Raw genomic sequence first — 20,936 nt, forward strand, 5'->3', positions numbered from 1 at the left:
TCATATGTACAAAAAAGTATCTACTGATACAGATGTTGCTGGCACAGTCAATAGAGGTATATTTTTGCAGGCTCATTTATCATTTCCATTGTTAAAAATGTTACCTGTAAAATTACTTAAGGAAAACAGCTAGTGTGATTTATTGGTGTCTCGGAAAGCAATATGACTTACTCTTAGGACATTATTGCTGAAACAGTTCCATATATGCTTCCCTAATAGTTCAAGATAAATGGCCAAATACTTACAGCAAACACCATTGGTATGACTTCTCCAGTCAATGCATACACTTTGATCAGCACAGGTGGCAGCATAGATCTGCAGACTTGAGCATTCCAGGTCTAAGTTGGGAAGTACACAACTGTCAAAAATGCAGGCTGCATAGTACTTTTCAGGACGGACAAAGCCATGACAAGGCTCAAACACACTAGAAACAGAAACATATATCATTATTAGATACTGAATAATCCATTAATTCTACAGTGGGCTTAACATGCTATAGCAACTTAAGGAGATGTGAACAAGGACTTTTACGGAGACACTTCTACTAAGAGCACTTATCTACATTGTAATCTTTCAACATATTTTAAAGTATTCTCCCCTCACCTACAAAACACTCAGGCACCAGTATTTTCTGTCCAGGAGCTACATGAATATTGAGTGTAATCATGAACTACTTTTCAAAAGATATTTTATTTGATTTTTTTGTTTTGTTTTGTTTTAATTCTGACACCATGCTCTCAAAATGAAGATCTCTGTTTTCAATTGGTCTCCATTTTCTGCTAAGTGAGTGTGGGAAAAGGCAAGAACGTAGGACAGTGGAGGGCAGAGAGCATAGAAGAATGTGAGAAAATCAAGAAAGTTTAATGTAGCAGCCAGAGGGTGGGAAGCAAGCTATCAGCAAAGAGTGACATCTAGAAACAGTAAAAGAAAAGAAAGCAACCCATAAAGCTACAAGAAATGGAGCAATAGTTAGAAACACTTTTTATTGAGAAATGAACCCTAAAATTGCCACTAAATTTGAAGATCAAAGGCTTATAAACCCCAGAGGAATGTCTACCTTCCCAAAAGAAGCTCGCAGATCGAAGATTCTTTGCAAGGCTGCATTGGGATTGTGCTAGGTGCTTTTGTAGGACTTAGGCCTGGAGAGCACTGTGGTTTGGAAGGATCAACAACTTGCCAATGATCTGCCATGGTTTCACAGTTTTCTGCAATGTTTCCATTTGGCAACATGCAGTCATCTGCCGTGTTGTTATTGCAAGTACCTGAAATTGGTAAGGAGAGAAAGAATTTGCTCACAGATTTGTTAGCAAATTCCATTCACCTTTGTGGCAGGGCTGTCATTTACCTGTTTGTGGTTTACTAAGAGTACAAAAATTAAAAGAGTAAGCCTTACCACACTGTCCATGAGTGTTGTTACCAAACAGGCTGTAGGGCATTCTGATAGAAAAGGACAAGCCATTGTAGGTCACATTCATTTTTAGTTCAGGAATTTCCACTACACGATTTATGCCTGACTCATAGATGCTCAACCCAAATTTTTTATAAGGTAGAGCCACTGCCTGTTTGTTTACTGTCACCTAATGCAAAGAAAACAGGAGAGAGATGGATGTTTAGTTTGACTTTAAAAAGCAATTGATTATTCATTACTTTGCATCCAAGATACAATGTAAAGGCAAATAATGTGCTTTTAGTTTCTAACAAGGGTCCCTGTGTTTCTTTTTATGTTACTGGAAAGTTGAACTTTCCTTCTCTGAGCCAAAGAAAAGGCCTATCGGCACTGATGAACTAGTCTAAAATTCAGATTTTTAACCAGGTAAATTCTAACACTCAACAGTTTTATTAGAGTGACTACAGCATTGAGGACACCTCATGAAAGTGCGATATAAAATTCTTCTAAATTTCTAGTGCACAAAGTTTTAGCTTTCTTGGCATAAAGGGAACATGCTTGTAGGAAAATTAAATGAATGAAATAAGCCAAAATCTGTATTATTTATTTAAATACCATAGCCATGATACACCTATGGAACTAAAGCAATAGTAGATTTCCTTGCTTTGGAGGAAGAAAAAAGGGGGGTTCAAACATTGCAGATTTTCAACAATATGGTGCAACCTAATCTGTAATATTCCCACATAGTAATGTACAAAAATAAACCAAACAAACCCTGCAAAAGCCTCAAAACAAACACTTCTCACACAACTTTTAAGCCCCAAAGCTGGGGCATCATTTTTATCAATGAAATAAACACATAAGAGCCCCTATTCTGAAAAATTAAAAAAAGGTGACACCAATCAAGGCTAGTAATGGTAGTTTTAAAAAATGCTTAAGCCCAGTACTTTAATCGTTATGTCAAGTTTATATCGTATCCTCCCATTCAATATTAATTCTTTTCCTTTGTTACATTAATAATAATTATAAATGAGTTTATTTTATATCCTTAACTCATAGCAACTTGTTCACATTTGTGTATTTAGGAGAGATAAGACACTGCAAATATTTGAGATAAAAAAGGAAAGAAGTTGTAGAAATTCTTCCCCATATTCAGAGTTAAAAAAGCAGTCCTTCAAAGCAGTCCTATTTTATAATCCAAACTGTTATTAAACCTAAAACACAGATTCCTTTTTAATTTCTTCCCTAACATTCTGAATATAATTATCAGCTTCATGCTGTATTAATGTATTAATCAAGAAATCAAAGGTAACATTCTCCAATACCTCTACTTGTAGAGTATTTGGTTTGACTGTTGCTATGCGCACTTCCTGAGTTTCGTGTCTCACAATGAGCGTTCGAGGACAGGAGACTACATCCCGTGTATCACAATGGTAGTTATCAATGTAGACACCAAAGTTGTCAACTGTCTTATTAATCTCTTCCACAAGGACATATGTGCAATTCCCTTGATAGCTGTAGTACAGTCCATCAAAAGTCATGTAATGTGGGTCTCCCCAGCCAGTGCAGTAGCCTACAAAACCATATAGCTAGGTTAGCTTCTTACAGCAACATACGGAATCAGATTAGACTACAAACAAAATCTGTAGATGTGGGATTCATTTCATCTGACCTAAAGCATTTAAATTTTAAAGTGTATATGTCAATGCATGAGCTTATTATCTAGAACTCTTCTATAATAAAGAAAACCAGGCACTTTCATCTGACATTTCTGGTAGACAGTTGAGAACTGCATCCTAAAGCTACCTTTACCAATAGTCTGAACAAGTAACTTATATGTAGGCTTCTAGCCTATAGGTATCTGCATCTGGACATTTAAATTCTGCCTTGGGAGACCATTTTATTCTACTAACACAACAGAAATTATGCCAATCAAATTAAGTAAAAGCCCCTTATTAGCTACAAAGAATCAATGAAGCACTTCAAGCAGACCAGCACTGGAAGTCTGAGGGTCACAGCCTTGCACGATACTTGTCCCCTGATAAATATTGTTGCTCTTGACACTAGTATTGTTCCCACAAGAGATAAAATATTCAACAAAATATATACTTACAATCACACTCCCAGTGCCAACAGCATCCATCCTCATCAATGACTTGCACAGGAGAAAGCCCATTGGCACATGTTGGTTTAGGAGGTGGATCACAGATTACAGGAATCACCTGGACTATATTGTCTTCTATACATATTACCTTAGTGCAGTTACAGAGCCACCATGACTCACCTGGCTGTGTTTGGAAAGAGAGAGGGAGGGGGAAGAGAAAGAGAAACCTTATGAAACAGTCAGACTGCAACAGTTATGCCTGAATACGTTTTGCAGAGTTTTAAATCACCGTATGTTTATTGCCAATTTTTTACCCACTAGAAGTCTGAAAATGGGAAGGAAGTGCAGCAGTCAGCACCATCAAGACCTACAAGATGAGCTACCACTACTGAGATTTGATAAGTGAAAAACATTACTTAAAAAGTCAAGCCAGTAGCCTGAATTGAGAATTCCCCTTTTTTTAGTTTCAGCTATCTAAAAATTAAATGTCTTATCTAATCTCATCACCTAGACTCCCTCTCTAATCAACAGTGAAAGACACCGATCAATATCAGTGATCAATATATGATTAATCCTCTTCCATGAATGCCTAGAACAGATTAACAGCTAAAGCTGCAGTGAACACCAGCTATTTGGGGATTAACGTCTAAGGTGATTATGTGCATGCATTGTGATTGTACGTGTTTTTTCTATCTTCCACCAGTTTTTCAGCCATGTATAATATTTATCCCTGCAGATCTATTCAGCAAGTTTGCAGACATCTAAGCTGTGAGGAGGCTTTAGAAATGTACAAGACATTAGCTTGTCTGTGTCAGAGGTGGAGGGTTCAAAAAACCCCAGAATTCTGAGTCAAATTTCATGAGCATTTGAACATGGTGATTTGTTACATAGTCCTCTCCTGAAACCAGTCTAGGACCCAGTACGACTCATTCCAAACTCAGACTAGTTCAGCCCTATGTTTTCTTGTTGGGCTGCACTGTAAACACACAAACAACTTTTCCCCACTTTTGATCTACACAAAAGCAGAAACAGAAAAGATAGTTTAGCACCATTTAGCCCTTGGTTACATCCTCTTCAAAGCTATCCTACAATAAAGACAAACAATGAGCTGTGATCTAACTGCTTGAAGAAAGTCTTTTTAAAACTATCCTTGAAGAACTAATAGCAGTACATAAGCAATCAAACCAAATATCACTGAAAGTCATGTTGATATCCAAGAAAAGAAATAGAATGGAGTGATACTTCCTTTTCTATCCAGATTAATACCTACTCTGTATGTTACTACCATTGAAATTATGTGCCTAGTGTCCATTCAAAGCAGAATGTTAAAAAAACTCATGAAATCTACTCACTGCATAAGATTCATTAGGAAAAATAGAACAATTTCTTCCAGGAGTGGTTGGTGGTGGACTTGTAGTTGAACTAGAAGTACTGAGTGGAGTAACTGTACTGTACGTGGAACTTCCTTCAGTAGTGATGGAACTTGATGTTGCAGTTGGCCCAGAAGTACTAGCTGAGCCAGAGGAAACAAATTCGGAGGTGATAGTGGTGGTGGTGGTTGCCGTGATTGTGGTAAAATTACTAGAGGTTGTTCCTGAAGTGGTGGTAAAAGATTCTGTTGCAGTTGTACTAGAAGTGGCGGTTGCCACAGGGCTGGTTGATACTGATGATGGTGATACAGTGGTGCTGGCTGTAGGCTCTGGGGAGGATGGTCCTACAGTTGTGGTTATGGTCATGGCAGATGATCCTGTAGGAGTAGTGACAGTTGCTGTTGTTGTCATTGGGCTGCCAGTTTCTGTTACTACTGTGGTGCTGTAGGGAGTGGGTCGTGAGGTTGTGGTGCTGACGGTGGTGGTAGGTGATCCTGTTGGAAGGCTCCCAGTTCCAGTGGTAGTGGTCTCGGGGCTATGGGTTTGTGTTACTATTGTGGTGCTGTGGGGAGGGAGTCCTGTGGTCGTGGGGCCCGAAGTGGTGGCTTCGGTGGTCGATCCTGTTTCAGTGACTCCAGAGGTGGTGGCTGTCCCTGGGCTTGTGGGTACTGACGGTGGCGATACAGTAGTGCTGGCCGTAGGCTCTGGGGAGGAGGGTCGTGAGGTTGTGGTGCTGACGGTGGTGGTAGGTGATCCTGTTGGAAGGCTCCCAGTTCCAGTGGTAGTGGTCTCGGGGCTATGGGTTTGTGTTACTATTGTGGTGCTGTGGGGAGGGAGTCCTGTGGTCGTGGGGCCCGAAGTGGTGGCTTCGGTGGTCGATCCTGTTTCAGTGACTCCAGAGGTGGTGGCTGTCCCTGGGCTTGTGGGTACTGACGGTGGCGATACAGTAGTGCTGGCCGTAGGCTCTGGGGAGGAGGGTCGTGAGGTTGTGGTGCTGACGGTGGTGGTAGGTGATCCTGTTGGAAGGCTCCCAGTTCCAGTGGTAGTGGTCTCGGGGCTATGGGTTTGTGTTACTATTGTGGTGCTGTGGGGAGGGAGTCCTGTGGTCGTGGGGCCCGAAGTGGTGGCTTCGGTGGTCGATCCTGTTTCAGTGACTCCAGAGGTGGTGGCTGTCCCTGGGCTTGTGGGTACTGACGGTGGCGATACAGTAGTGCTGGCCGTAGGCTCTGGGGAGGAGGGTCGTGAGGTTGTGGTGCTGACGGTGGTGGTAGGTGATCCTGTTGGAAGGCTCCCAGTTCCAGTGGTAGTGGTCTCGGGGCTATGGGTTTGTGTTACTATTGTGGTGCTGTGGGGAGGGAGTCCTGTGGTCGTGGGGCCCGAAGTGGTGGCTTTGGTGGTCGATCCTGTTTCAGTGACTCCAGAGGTGGTGGCTGTCCCTGGGCTTGTGGGTACTGACGATGGCGATACAGTAGTGCTGGCCGTAGGCTCTGGGGAGGAGGGTCGTGAGGTTGTGGTGCTGACGGTGGTGGTAGGTGATCCTGTTGGAAGGCTCCCAGTTCCAGTGGTAGTGGTCTCGGGGCTATGGGTTTGTGTTACTATTGTGGTGCTGTGGGGAGGGAGTCCTGTGGTCGTGGGGCCCGAAGTGGTGGCTTCGGTGGTCGATCCTGTTTCAGTGACTCCAGAGGTGGTGGCTGTCCCTGGGCTTGTGGGTACTGACGATGGCGATACAGTAGTGCTGGCCGTAGGCTCTGGGGAGGAGGGTCGTGAGGTTGTGGTGCTGACGGTGGTGGTAGGTGATCCTGTTGGAAGGCTCCCAGTTCCAGTGGTAGTGGTCTCGGGGCTATGGGTTTGTGTTACTATTGTGGTGCTGTGGGGAGGGAGTCCTGTGGTCGTGGGGCCCGAAGTGGTGGCTTCGGTGGTCGATCCTGTTTCAGTGACTCCAGAGGTGGTGGCTGTCCCTGGGCTTGTGGGTACTGACGGTGGCGATACAGTAGTGCTGGCCGTAGGCTCTGGGGAGGAGGGTCGTGAGGTTGTGGTGCTGACGGTGGTGGTAGGTGATCCTGTTGGAAGGCTCCCAGTTCCAGTGGTAGTGGTCTCGGGGCTATGGGTTTGTGTTACTATTGTGGTGCTGTGGGGAGGGAGTCCTGTGGTCGTGGGGCCCGAAGTGGTGGCTTTGGTGGTCGATCCTGTTTCAGTGACTCCAGAGGTGGTGGCTGTCCCTGGGCTTGTGGGTACTGACGGTGGCGATACAGTAGTGCTGGCCGTAGGCTCTGGGGAGGAGGGTCGTGAGGTTGTGGTGCTGACGGTGGTGGTAGGTGATCCTGTTGGAAGGCTCCCAGTTCCAGTGGTAGTGGTCTCGGGGCTATGGGTTTGTGTTACTATTGTGGTGCTGTGGGGAGGGAGTCCTGTGGTCGTGGGGCCCGAAGTGGTGGCTTCGGTGGTCGATCCTGTTTCAGTGACTCCAGAGGTGGTGGCTGTCCCTGGGCTTGTGGGTACTGACGGTGGCGATACAGTAGTGCTGGCCGTAGGCTCTGGGGAGGAGGGTCGTGAGGTTGTGGTGCTGACGGTGGTGGTAGGTGATCCTGTTGGAAGGCTCCCAGTTCCAGTGGTAGTGGTCTCGGGGCTATGGGTTTGTGTTACTATTGTGGTGCTGTGGGGAGGGAGTCCTGTGGTCGTGGGGCCCGAAGTGGTGGCTTCGGTGGTCGATCCTGTTTCAGTGACTCCAGAGGTGGTGGCTGTCCCTGGGCTTGTGGGTACTGACGGTGGCGATACAGTAGTGCTGGCCGTAGGCTCTGGGGAGGAGGGTCGTGAGGTTGTGGTGCTGACGGTGGTGGTAGGTGATCCTGTTGGAAGGCTCCCAGTTCCAGTGGTAGTGGTCTCGGGGCTATGGGTTTGTGTTACTATTGTGGTGCTGTGGGGAGGGAGTCCTGTGGTCGTGGGGCCCGAAGTGGTGGCTTCGGTGGTCGATCCTGTTTCAGTGACTCCAGAGGTGGTGGCTGTCCCTGGGCTTGTGGGTACTGACGGTGGCGATACAGTAGTGCTGGCCGTAGGCTCTGGGGAGGAGGGTCGTGAGGTTGTGGTGCTGACGGTGGTGGTAGGTGATCCTGTTGGAAGGCTCCCAGTTCCAGTGGTAGTGGTCTCGGGGCTATGGGTTTGTGTTACTATTGTGGTGCTGTGGGGAGGGAGTCCTGTGGTCGTGGGGCCCGAAGTGGTGGCTTTGGTGGTCGATCCTGTTTCAGTGACTCCAGAGGTGGTGGCTGTCCCTGGGCTTGTGGGTACTGACGGTGGCGATACAGTAGTGCTGGCCGTAGGCTCTGGGGAGGAGGGTCGTGAGGTTGTGGTGCTGACGGTGGTGGTAGGTGATCCTGTTGGAAGGCTCCCAGTTCCAGTGGTAGTGGTCTCGGGGCTATGGGTTTGTGTTACTATTGTGGTGCTGTGGGGAGGGAGTCCTGTGGTCGTGGGGCCCGAAGTGGTGGCTTCGGTGGTCGATCCTGTTTCAGTGACTCCAGAGGTGGTGGCTGTCCCTGGGCTTGTGGGTACTGACGGTGGCGATACAGTAGTGCTGGCCGTAGGCTCTGGGGAGGAGGGTCGTGAGGTTGTGGTGCTGACGGTGGTGGTAGGTGATCCTGTTGGAAGGCTCCCAGTTCCAGTGGTAGTGGTCTCGGGGCTATGGGTTTGTGTTACTATTGTGGTGCTGTGGGGAGGGAGTCCTGTGGTCGTGGGGCCCGAAGTGGTGGCTTCGGTGGTCGATCCTGTTTCAGTGACTCCAGAGGTGGTGGCTGTCCCTGGGCTTGTGGGTACTGACGGTGGCGATACAGTAGTGCTGGCCGTAGGCTCTGGGGAGGAGGGTCGTGAGGTTGTGGTGCTGACGGTGGTGGTAGGTGATCCTGTTGGAAGGCTCCCAGTTCCAGTGGTAGTGGTCTCGGGGCTATGGGTTTGTGTTACTATTGTGGTGCTGTGGGGAGGGAGTCCTGTGGTCGTGGGGCCCGAAGTGGTGGCTTCGGTGGTCGATCCTGTTTCAGTGACTCCAGAGGTGGTGGCTGTCCCTGGGCTTGTGGGTACTGACGGTGGCGATACAGTAGTGCTGGCCGTAGGCTCTGGGGAGGAGGGTCGTGAGGTTGTGGTGCTGACGGTGGTGGTAGGTGATCCTGTTGGAAGGCTCCCAGTTCCAGTGGTAGTGGTCTCGGGGCTATGGGTTTGTGTTACTATTGTGGTGCTGTGGGGAGGGAGTCCTGTGGTCGTGGGGCCCGAAGTGGTGGCTTTGGTGGTCGATCCTGTTTCAGTGACTCCAGAGGTGGTGGCTGTCCCTGGGCTTGTGGGTACTGACGGTGGCGATACAGTAGTGCTGGCCGTAGGCTCTGGGGAGGAGGGTCGTGAGGTTGTGGTGCTGACGGTGGTGGTAGGTGATCCTGTTGGAAGGCTCCCAGTTCCAGTGGTAGTGGTCTCGGGGCTATGGGTTTGTGTTACTATTGTGGTGCTGTGGGGAGGGAGTCCTGTGGTCGTGGGGCCCGAAGTGGTGGCTTCGGTGGTCGATCCTGTTTCAGTGACTCCAGAGGTGGTGGCTGTCCCTGGGCTTGTGGGTACTGACGGTGGCGATACAGTAGTGCTGGCCGTAGGCTCTGGGGAGGAGGGTCGTGAGGTTGTGGTGCTGACGGTGGTGGTAGGTGATCCTGTTGGAAGGCTCCCAGTTCCAGTGGTAGTGGTCTCGGGGCTATGGGTTTGTGTTACTATTGTGGTGCTGTGGGGAGGGAGTCCTGTGGTCGTGGGGCCCGAAGTGGTGGCTTCGGTGGTCGATCCTGTTTCAGTGACTCCAGAGGTGGTGGCTGTCCCTGGGCTTGTGGGTACTGACGGTGGCGATACAGTAGTGCTGGCCGTAGGCTCTGGGGAGGAGGGTCGTGAGGTTGTGGTGCTGACGGTGGTGGTAGGTGATCCTGTTGGAAGGCTCCCAGTTCCAGTGGTAGTGGTCTCGGGGCTATGGGTTTGTGTTACTATTGTGGTGCTGTGGGGAGGGAGTCCTGTGGTCGTGGGGCCCGAAGTGGTGGCTTTGGTGGTCGATCCTGTTTCAGTGACTCCAGAGGTGGTGGCTGTCCCTGGGCTTGTGGGTACTGACGGTGGCGATACAGTAGTGCTGGCCGTAGGCTCTGGGGAGGAGGGTCGTGAGGTTGTGGTGCTGACGGTGGTGGTAGGTGATCCTGTTGGAAGGCTCCCAGTTCCAGTGGTAGTGGTCTCGGGGCTATGGGTTTGTGTTACTATTGTGGTGCTGTGGGGAGGGAGTCCTGTGGTCGTGGGGCCCGAAGTGGTGGCTTCGGTGGTCGATCCTGTTTCAGTGACTCCAGAGGTGGTGGCTGTCCCTGGGCTTGTGGGTACTGACGGTGGCGATACAGTAGTGCTGGCCGTAGGCTCTGGGGAGGAGGGTCGTGAGGTTGTGGTGCTGACGGTGGTGGTAGGTGATCCTGTTGGAAGGCTCCCAGTTCCAGTGGTAGTGGTCTCGGGGCTATGGGTTTGTGTTACTATTGTGGTGCTGTGGGGAGGGAGTCCTGTGGTCGTGGGGCCCGAAGTGGTGGCTTCGGTGGTCGATCCTGTTTCAGTGACTCCAGAGGTGGTGGCTGTCCCTGGGCTTGTGGGTACTGACGGTGGCGATACAGTAGTGCTGGCCGTAGGCTCTGGGGAGGAGGGTCGTGAGGTTGTGGTGCTGACGGTGGTGGTAGGTGATCCTGTTGGAAGGCTCCCAGTTCCAGTGGTAGTGGTCTCGGGGCTATGGGTTTGTGTTACTATTGTGGTGCTGTGGGGAGGGAGTCCTGTGGTCGTGGGGCCCGAAGTGGTGGCTTTGGTGGTCGATCCTGTTTCAGTGACTCCAGAGGTGGTGGCTGTCCCTGGGCTTGTTGATACAGGTGCTGTTGACTTTTGAATTGTGGTGCCTATGGAAGATGCTGTACTTTCTATTTCTGTTGTTCTTCTTGTTGGTAGTGGAGTAGATGAAGGAGTAACTGTAATACTTGTTTCTGTTGGTATTCCTGTTTCTGGTGTTGGATACTCTTTAAGACAGGGAGAAAACACAGTATTTTAAGTAGGCACATTGCATTTGTTATTAACTTAATTTCATTTTCTAATAAGCAAATGAAATTCAGCAAACCTAAGCGTAAGGCATTTATACAGAAATAAAGCAGAAACTTTCTTATTACTGACTTTCATAATAGAAGGATTATTAAAAAAATCTCCTACATGTTGCACAGAGACATTGATGTAAACACTTTATCAACGATCAGTGTTGTCATGGTATATTCTATGGATAGACCACTGTTCCCTGTGCTACTTCATGTGGCATGTTCATGCTGACATTCATTATGCTCAGTCATTTGATTCCACTGAAACTGAGCACTTGCTGGAACAATCTGTGTTCCATGTGGAACTCCCATGCCTCTAAGACTACTCACCCAGCTATTTTTGCATGCTAGGAACCCCATATTCACTTTTCTGCTGAAAAGTGAATTCCTTCTCACATGACCAAGCCAGTTTTCATTATGGACCTTTAAAATAGTTTTTGATTAGCATTTTATAAATTGTTCTTGATACTTAGAGTCCAGCATCAGAGCCATCTCTTTGTGCTTTTACAGCATAATGTAAGAGACACATGGTAGACAGAGAAGCATAAGAGTACAGTCATAATGATGGAGGATAGGAGGAAGTACGATACGTTCCTTCTCCTCACACAGTCCAAAAGGTCCTTCAGCTAAAATTTATTCACATTTTGATGAGGATGGTAAAACTCCTTCATGTTCAGAGAAATACAGGAACAGATGGTGTACTATAACAGAGACAGGTTCACTGGGACATTAGGGGGTCTCACATTGTTGCTGAAGCATCAGCTTGCTTCACAGCAATGTGGGGTAAGCTGGAGAACAGTGCTCATGGGAACCTGGGAGATCCCAGCTGCCCAGAGCTTTGGTCCGTAGCAAGGGGCAACCTGCAAACTGAAACATTTCCCCAAACCCTGACAGGGAAAACCTAAGCTAATCTATGATTCTGTGATTTTTTTGGCAATACACATAAAAATTAAGACACACAATAAACTGTCAGTAAAGCTTGATTTCTGCCATAACAGGACAACAAATAACAACTCAGTCAGAGAATTACTTATTGGTTGTGAAGTTGGAACTGGCGGGGTTTTGGTGATTATTATTACTGTTGAGGGCGTGCTTGCAGTAGTCGAGGTGGGTGCCGGTGTGCTAGGAACAGTCGTCGTTGTCCCCGGAGTTGTGCTGGTGGTGGTGGTGCTGGTGGGAGACTCCGATGGCATTGGCGTGGGAGCAGTTGTCGATACAGGTGGGGAGGATGGAGTTGGGCCTGTTTAGAAACAGCAGAGACAGAGAAAACAAAGGTGCAAGATGCATGAGTGGGACCCAATAGGCACTGAACAATGTCAGCGTGATGACGAAGTTCACTGAGTACTAGTGGATTTCATCAACCAAAGACCCCAGTTCACAGCAAGTGGCAAGCTGCAGAGTGAAACTGTTCCTGAAAGCCTGCCGGGGAAAAGCTTCAAAGCTTCCTACGGCCAGAACTGCAGGTGAGCGGCAGAAAAGGCCACAGGGGCAACGCAAGAGAAGAAGGGGAAGAAAGTCTGCACAGCTGTGCCCAAACAGCACCGGAAATGGCAGTGCCACAAAACCAAGCCCTACTCCCATGGCACGCCATGGGTCCCGCTGAGTACATTCTCTCCAGCTGAAGGGCGAGGTCCAACAACAGCAAAAGCAAGATGTCCCATCAGCTCCGTATCTGCCTAAGCTGGGCAGAGGCAGCAGGATGAAAAAGCTCCTCAGAGCCGTGTTGAGTCAGGGAACACAAGACCTTCTACCCAGGAACCCTGCACCCTCCTCACTTCTGAAACAGCCAGCCCAAGGGCTACCTTTGGGCACCAGCTGTGTCAGGGAACGCACAGCAATTACTCCCACCCCTGACCCCATACAGAAGGCACAAGTTGAGGGGCTCATGGGCCTCCATTTCTCCCGCAGCAAGGCAACACACAAGAGCACAGACCAGACAAGTACCTATAGGTGTTGTGGTCGGAGGTGGTAGGGAGGTGGTGTATGTTGGCGTGGGCATGGATGTGCTTGTAGTAGTCGAGGTGGGTGCCGGTGTGCTAGGAACAGTCGTCGTTGTCCCCGGGGTTGTGCTGGTGGCGGTGCTGGGGGGCAACGTAGTGGTGGCGGTGCTGGTGGGAGACTCCGACGGCGTTGGCATAGGAACAGTTGTCGATACAGGTGGAGAGGACACTGTGCTCGTGGTGGACGAAGGTGGGGCAGTTGTGGTGCTCGTAGTAGTAGCAGTGCTAATGCACTCTGGAAAGTTGGGGGTGCAGCAGACACTGATCTCATAATTGAGGCAGACTGGCATCGGTATTATACCTCCTATGGGCTGATCACTATTGTTACAGGTGAGCCCTGTGTTAACATTGCATTCGACCTTTTGCCCTAAATCTGCAATGGGAATGTCAGGGAATTTCTCTGCTCTGCATGAAATATTCTCAACTTTCACACAGTCCCAGGAGGGGTCGTTCTTCTGAATATTCTCAAAGGTTTCGTAGTCACCACTGTTTCTGTCAGAACTATCTGGGTAACTCACATCAATCCAGTCTGTCCAGATGCACTCACACTCTGGAGGACAACAGCAAGAAGAACAAGTAAAAATAGTCAGAACAGAGACTACAAGCCAGGGCACCAGCACACTCTCGGGTGCTGCTCTGGGTGTCCACTGTACACAAGGGTGCCGCTCGGCCACTGCTACACCAGTCAGCCAGCCCTGGCCACAACAAAGGTCACTTGTGTGGGCAGGCCTCCCCTTCTTGGCCCTACAAAGCACACTAGGGCCAAGTCAGGACACAGGCACTGCCGAAACACATGTGTCTCCCCCTTGCAGTGAGGACACGTTGCTGTATTGGGCTTCTCATGTGCAAAATACACCCACATAAGGACAATACATGAGATGGAGCAGGACTAAGCAGGGACTCCCACCAGTCTCTCATCTGCTCGTGCCACTCACACCACCTCACTGTCTCAGGGAGAAACCAAACACTGGGAGTGTTGTCACCACAAAGGAAGCAGGCACAGGACACCCACTGCTGACAAATCGTTGGCTCGTGTCAGAGCAGTGTGCAGACAGCACGAGAAAAATGCTGATGGGAATGCTGGGAGAACCCAGTTGCCCAGAACTTTGGTTTGTAGCGAGGGACAATCTGCAGACAGAAACCTTTCCCCAAACCCTGCTGGGGAAAAGCTTCAAAGCTTCCTACAGCCAGAACTGCAGGTGAGCAGCAGAAAAGGCCACAGGGGCAACGCAAGAGAAGAAGGGGAAGAAAGTCTGCACAGCTGTGCCCAAACAGCACCGGAAATGGCAGTGCCACAAAACCAAGCCCTACTCCCATGGCATGCCATGGGTCCCGCTGAGTACATTCTCTCCAGCTGAAGGGCGAGGTCCAACAACAGCAAAAGCAAGATGTCCCATCAGCTCCGTATCTGCCTAAGCTGGGCAGAGGCAGCAGGATGAAAAAGCTCCTCAGAGCCGTGTTGAGTCAGGGAACACAAGACCTTCTACCCAGGAACCCTGCACCCTCCTCACTTCTGAAACAGCCAGCCCAAGGGCTACCTTTGGGCACCAGCTGTGTCAGGGAACGCACAGCAATTACTCCCACCCCTGACCCCATACAGAAGGCACAAGTTGAGGGGCTCATGGGCCTCCATTTCTCCCGCAGCAAGGCAACACACAAGAGCACAGACCAGACAAGTACCTATAGGTGTTGTGGTCGGAGGTGGTAGGGAGGTGGTGTATGTTGGCGTGGGCATGGATGTGCTTGTAGTAGTCGAGGTGGGTGCTGGTGTGCTAGGAACAGTCGTCGTTGTCCCCGGGGTTGTGATGGTGGTGGTGGTGCTGGTGGGAGACTCCGACGGCGTTGGCGTGGGAGCAGTTGTCGATACAGGTGGGGAGGATGGAGTTGGGCCTGTTTAGAAACAGCAGGGACAGAGAAAACAAAGGTGCAAGATGCATGAGTGGGACCCAATAGGCACTGAACAATGTCAGCGTGATGACGAAGTTCACTGAGTACTAGTGGATTTCATCAACCAAAGACCCCAGTTCACAGCAAGTGGCAAGCTGCAGAGTGAAACTGTTCCTGAAAGCCTGCCGGGGAAAAGCTTCAAGGCTTCCTACGGCCAGAACTGCAGGTGAGCGGCAGAAAAGGCCACAGGGGCAACGCAAGAGAAGAAGGGGAAGAAAGTCTGCACAGCTGTGCCCAAACAGCACCGGAAATGGCAGTGCCACAAAACCAAGCCCTACTCCCATGGCACGCCATGGGTCCCGCTGAGTACATTCTCTCCAGCTGAAGGGCGAGGTCCAACAACAGCAAAAGCAAGATGTCCCATCAGCTCCGTATCTGCCTAAGCTGGGCAGAGGCAGCAGGATGAAAAAGCTCCTCAGAGCCGTGTTGAGTCAGGGAACACAAGACCTTCTACCCAGGAACCCTGCACCCTCCTCACTTCTGAAACAGCCAGCCCAAGGGCTACCTTTGGGCACCAGCTGTGTCAGGGAACGCACAGCAATTACTCCCACCCCTGACCCCATACAGAAGGCACAAGTTGAGGGGCTCATGGGCCTCCATTTCTCCCGCAGCAAGGCAACACACAAGAGCACAGACCAGACAAGTACCTATAGGTGTTGTGGTCGGAGGTGGTAGGGAGGTGGTGTATGTTGGCGTGGGCATGGATGTGCTTGTAGTAGTCGAGGTGGGTGCCGGTGTGCTAGGAACAGTCGTCGTTGTCCCTGGGGTTGTGCTGGTGGTGGTGGTGCTGGTGGGAGACTCCGACGGCGTTGGCGTGGGAGCAGTTGTCGATACAGGTGGGGAGGATGGAGTTGGGCCTGTTTAGAAACAGCAGGGACAGAGAAAACAAAGGTGCAAGATGCATGAGTGGGACCCAATAGGCACTGAACAATGTCAGCGTGATGACGAAGTTCACTGAGTACTAGTGGATTTCATCAACCAAAGACCCCAGTTCACAGCAAGTGGCAAGCTGCAGAGTGAAACTGTTCCTGAAAGCCTGCCGGGGAAAAGCTTCAAAGCTTCCTACGGCCAGAACTGCAGGTGAGCAGCAGAAAAGGCCACAGGGGCAACGCAAGAGAAGAAGGGGAAGAAAGTCTGCACAGCTGTGCCCAAACAGCACCGGAAATGGCAGTGCCACAAAACCAAGCCCTACTCCCATGGCACGCCATGGGTCCCGCTGAGTACATTCTCTCCAGCTGAAGGGTGAGGTCCAACAGCAGCAAAAGCAAGATGTCCCATCAGCTCCGTATCTGCCTAAGCTGGGCAGAGGCAGCAGGATGAAAAAGCTCCTCAGAGCCGTGTTGAGTCAGGGAACACAAGACCTTCTACCCAGGAACCCTGCACCCTCCTCACTTCTGAAACAGCCAGCCCAAGGGCTACCTTTGGGCACCAGCTGTGTCAGGGAACGCACAGCAATTACTCCCACCCCTGACCCCATACAGAAGGCACAAGTTGAGGGGCTCATGGGCCTCCATTTCTCCCGCAGCAAGGCAACACACAAGAGCACAGACCAGACAAGTACCTATAGGTGTTGTGGTCGGAGGTGGTAGGGAGGTGGTGTATGTTGGCGTGGGCATGGATGTGCTTGTAGTAGTCGAGGTGGGTGCCGGTGTGCTAGGAACAGTCGTCGTTGTCCCCGGGGTTGTGCTGGTGGTGGTGGTGCTGGTGGGAGACTCCGACGGCGTTGGCGTGGGAGCAGTTGTCGATACAGGTGGGGAGGATGGAGTTGGGCCTGTTTAGAAACAGCAGGGACAGAGAAAACAAAGGTGCAAGATGCATGAGTGGGACCCAATAGGCACTGAACAATGTCAGCGTGATGACGAAGTTCACTGAGTACTAGTGGATTTCATCAACCAAAGACTCCAGTTCACAGCAAGTGGCAAGCTGCAGAGTGAAACTGTTCCTGAAAGCCTGCCGGGGAAAAGCTTCAAAGCTTCCTACGGCCAGAACTGCAGGTGAGCGGCAGAAAAGGCCACAGGGGCAACGCAAGAGAAGAAGGGGAAGAAAGTCTGCACAGCTGTGCCCAAACAGCACCGGAAATGGCAGTGCCACAAAACCAAGCCCTACTCCCATGGCACGCCATGGGTCCCGCTGAGTACATTCTCTCCAGCTGAAGGGCGAGGTCCAACAACAGCAAAAGCAAGATGTCCCATCAGCTCCGTATCTGCCTAAGCTGGGCAGAGGCAGCAGGATGAAAAAGCTCCTCAGAGCCGTGTTGAGTCAGGGAACACAAGACCTTCTACCCAGGAACCCTGCACCCTCCTCACTTCTGAAACAGCCAGCCCAAGGGCTACCTTTGGGCACCAGCTGTGTCAGGGAACGCACAGCAATTACTCCCACCCCTGACCCCATACAGAAGGCACAAGTTGAGGGGCTCATGGGCCTCCATTTCTCCCGCAGCAAGGCAACACACAAGAGCACAGACCAGACAAGTACCTATAGGTGTTGTGGTCGGAGGTGGTAGGGAGGTGGTGTATGTTGGCGTGGGCATGGATGTGCTTGTAGTAGTTGAGGTGGGTGCCGGTGTGCTAGGAACAGTCGTCGTTGTCCCCGGGGTTGTGCTGGTGGTGGTGGTGCTGGTGGGAGACTCCGACGGCGTTGGCGTGGGAGCAGTTGTCGATACAGGTGGGGAGGATGGAGTTGGGCCTGTTTAGAAACAGCAGAGACAGAGAAAACAAAGGTGCAAGATGCATGAGTGGGACCCAATAGGCACTGAACAATGTCAGCGTGATGACGAAGTTCACTGAGTACTAGTGGATTTCATCAACCAAAGACCCCAGTTCACAGCAAGTGGCAAGCTGCAGAGTGAAACTGTTCCTGAAAGCCTGCCGGGGAAAAGCTTCAAAGCTTCCTACGGCCAGAACTGCAGGTGAGCGGCAGAAAAGGCCACAGGGGCAACGCAAGAGAAGAAGGGGAAGAAAGTCTGCACAGCTGTGCCCAAACAGCACCGGAAATGGCAGTGCCACAAAACCAAGCCCTACTCCCATGGCACGCCATGGGTCCCGCTGAGTACATTCTCTCCAGCTGAAGGGCGAGGTCCAACAACAGCAAAAGCAAGATGTCCCATCAGCTCCGTATCTGCCTAAGCTGGGCAGAGGCAGCAGGATGAAAAAGCTCCTCAGAGCCGTGTTGAGTCAGGGAACACAAGACCTTCTACCCAGGAACCCTGCACCCTCCTCACTTCTGAAACAGCCAGCCCAAGGGCTACCTTTGGGCACCAGCTGTGTCAGGGAACGCACAGCAATTACTCCCACCCCTGACCCCATACAGAAGGCACAAGTTGAGGGGCTCATGGGCCTCCATTTCTCCCGCAGCAAGGCAACACACAAGAGCACAGACCAGACAAGTACCTATAGGTGTTGTGGTCGGAGGTGGTAGGGAGGTGGTGTATGTTGGCGTGGGCATGGATGTGCTTGTAGTGGTCGAAGGGGTTAGGGAGGTGGTGTATGTTGGCGTGGGCATGGATGTGCTTGTAGTAGTCGAGGTGGGTGCCGGTGTGCTAGGAACAGTCGTCGTTGTCCCCGGGGTTGTGCTGGTGGTGGTGGTGCTGGTGGGCAACGTAGTGGTGGTGGTGCTGGTGGGAGACTCCGACGGCGTTGGCATGGGAGCAGTTGTCGATACAGGTGGGGAGGATGGAGTTGGGCCTGTTTAGAAACAGCAGGGACAGAGAAAACAAAGGTGCAAGATGCATGAGTGGGACCCAATAGGCACTGAACAATGTCAGCGTGATGACGAAGTTCACTGAGTACTAGTGGATTTCATCAACCAAAGACCCCAGTTCACAGCAAGTGGCAAGCTGCAGAGTGAAACTGTTCCTGAAAGCCTGCTAGTGGAATCCTTCCTTCCTACATCTGTAACCACAGGCACTGAAAGAGGGACAGAGGAGGAGAACGCAAGGACAGCCAAACCCAGAGGACTCCTATAGTCATGGTACTCTCAATAATGGCCTACTCTAATCTCGCACAATGGATCCTTCCAGGAATCTTCTGCAGAAGGATAGGCCTCCAAAGCAGCTTAAGTTAGACTTCCTGCCAGCTCAGTACCTGCTATGGTATTGACATGCCTTTAGTAGATGGCAGCCCTTTATTTCTCCTATGGCAAAGCAAGAGCAGAGAGTATTGGTCTTCTAAATACCTGGAGAGGTTGAAGTTACAGGGGTGGTGACTGATGGCGTGAATTCGCTTGTGATGGTTGGAGTGGGTATGAGCGTGGTGGTAATCGTTGTTGATTGCCTGCCGGTAGTGGTGATGCGTACTGTTGTGCTGATGGTGGTTGAACTTGCAGTTGGTGTTGGACTTGGTGTACTTGTAGTTCCACAAGAAATTTCACTCCACTCACAACAGTTTACCCTGATTTCATAATTATAACAAAGTTGCCACATAGTTGCATCTTGCTCCTCATTTTTACAAATTAGTCCATATGTAACATTACACTCTACTTTCTGGCCAAGTTCCTCTAAGCTCATATCCGGTTTTTCTTTAGCCCTGCATTCAATTTTTTCAGGAGCTTCACATATTTTGTTTCCATGTTTTCTTATTTCATCATAGGTTTCATAGTCACCACCACCTTCGTGAGGTTTACTAACATCAAACCACTCCGTCCAATCACATATTAATCCAAAGCATGGAGCTGCAAGAGAAGACAGAGATTCAGCATCTGAGTTTACAGAGAATATTCTGAGAAGCTTAATTTTGTATTCTGTTCTATTAAGTACTGGAGCAATGCATTGCAACTTGTTTTTTTTCCAAGAGAAAAGTGTTCTAAAACTGGTTCTATATTACCAGGTTTTTCAACAGGAAGGTTCACACAAAAATAAAATCACCAAGCTGAAGCCTTTAAAGGTCTTTCTTCTGTCTATGCTTATCACATTTTTGCAATTTTTAAAAAAATATTTATTTTTGTTCTAAAAATATTTTTCTGTCATGGCCATCTTTAATTTATGCTTCCTTTAAATGTTCCTTTGACATTTTTAACAACTTATTTTTCCGTTTAAAACTTACTTGTAGTTACTGGAGGACTTGTAGTGGTAACTGAAATAGAAAAAAAAAGGTTACTCCACCATCTGCAAGCTTTATAAAAAGAATATAATAGTAGTTTTAAATATCCTAGTTATAGTTTTTTGCTGAGACTACTGACACATTTTCTACTATCTCAGCAGGATATTGAGATGCTAACATATTTTTCAGAATTAGGAAGGCACGTTGTACATTTATAGTTACAATTTCTTCCATGAGAAGTAAATCAAAGTGTTAAAATGTTTCTTAGTGTAGTGTGATAGGACTATTCATAAGTATCACTGCATCTGTGTCAACTATAAGCCCATATACTTGTACATTCTATCTCTAAAGTTTTTTCCTTAAAGAAAATAATTTTTAGATGCACATTTCTTTTGAATATTTACCTGTGGTGGTGAGAGTACTGGTAGGAATGGAAGTTGAAATAGTTGTAGGTGAAGTAGATATTGGGCAAGGAAAAGTACTTCCAACAACTATAGAACCATTTTCTGCGCAAATGTATATTATACACATGTCGCCATCCTGTATTTGTGCCACAACCTCATTCACTTCAAAACTTGTTCCGTTGATGAGACAAGGACACCCTGCAAGAAAGGGCTTTACTGTGCAATTTTTCTACTACCAGGTAAGAGACAAAGGCAAAATACTTACGGACAAGTAAGCATTTACATGAGTCATGCATGCTCCTTTCAGAGCTATACCGGGAGCTTAGATCTAACACATAGCACTAATTTATCTTTACATTTAGAGGAGTATTAGAACATATCTAATAAAGCCCTGCATAAAATGCTTGGAAGAACAGACTTACAAACCAAGTTTTAAAGTATTCTGAGAGAAATAACAACTGCAATTTACTATCTGACACTTTTTGGTAATACTACATTTTCTAGGAGTGCAAACTCTTGTAGTGAAATCCATTAGTCTGGATACGGCACATGGGGCGAAAGAATAAACAGACATGAGAAAAAGG

General features: G+C 49.1%; 1 protein-coding gene across 1 annotated transcript in view; it reads right to left on the reverse strand.

Annotated features, from left to right (window-relative positions):
* The window catches only part of MUC2 (mucin 2, oligomeric mucus/gel-forming), a 55,306-nt gene that overhangs the window by 7,637 nt on the left and 26,733 nt on the right, over positions 1 to 20,936 (reverse strand). Inside the window, exons 28-43 of the mRNA XM_054826477.1 lie at positions 20,353 to 20,550; positions 19,952 to 19,981; positions 19,113 to 19,580; positions 17,388 to 17,588; positions 16,474 to 16,683; positions 15,560 to 15,769; positions 14,646 to 14,855; positions 12,910 to 13,563; positions 11,996 to 12,205; positions 7,063 to 10,896; positions 4,844 to 5,121; positions 3,501 to 3,675; positions 2,713 to 2,960; positions 1,394 to 1,577; positions 1,058 to 1,262; positions 246 to 424 (exon numbers count right to left, since the gene is read on the reverse strand). Of these exons, the coding sequence (XP_054682452.1) occupies positions 246 to 424; positions 1,058 to 1,262; positions 1,394 to 1,577; positions 2,713 to 2,960; positions 3,501 to 3,675; positions 4,844 to 5,121; positions 7,063 to 10,896; positions 11,996 to 12,205; positions 12,910 to 13,563; positions 14,646 to 14,855; positions 15,560 to 15,769; positions 16,474 to 16,683; positions 17,388 to 17,588; positions 19,113 to 19,580; positions 19,952 to 19,981; positions 20,353 to 20,550 (7,494 nt within the window). The remainder of the gene's footprint in view (positions 1 to 245; positions 425 to 1,057; positions 1,263 to 1,393; positions 1,578 to 2,712; positions 2,961 to 3,500; positions 3,676 to 4,843; positions 5,122 to 7,062; positions 10,897 to 11,995; positions 12,206 to 12,909; positions 13,564 to 14,645; positions 14,856 to 15,559; positions 15,770 to 16,473; positions 16,684 to 17,387; positions 17,589 to 19,112; positions 19,581 to 19,951; positions 19,982 to 20,352; positions 20,551 to 20,936) is intronic.

The sequence above is a fragment of the Grus americana genome, chromosome 5, assembly GCF_028858705.1.
Source record: "Grus americana isolate bGruAme1 chromosome 5, bGruAme1.mat, whole genome shotgun sequence".
Classification (NCBI taxonomy): Eukaryota; Metazoa; Chordata; class Aves; order Gruiformes; family Gruidae; genus Grus; species Grus americana.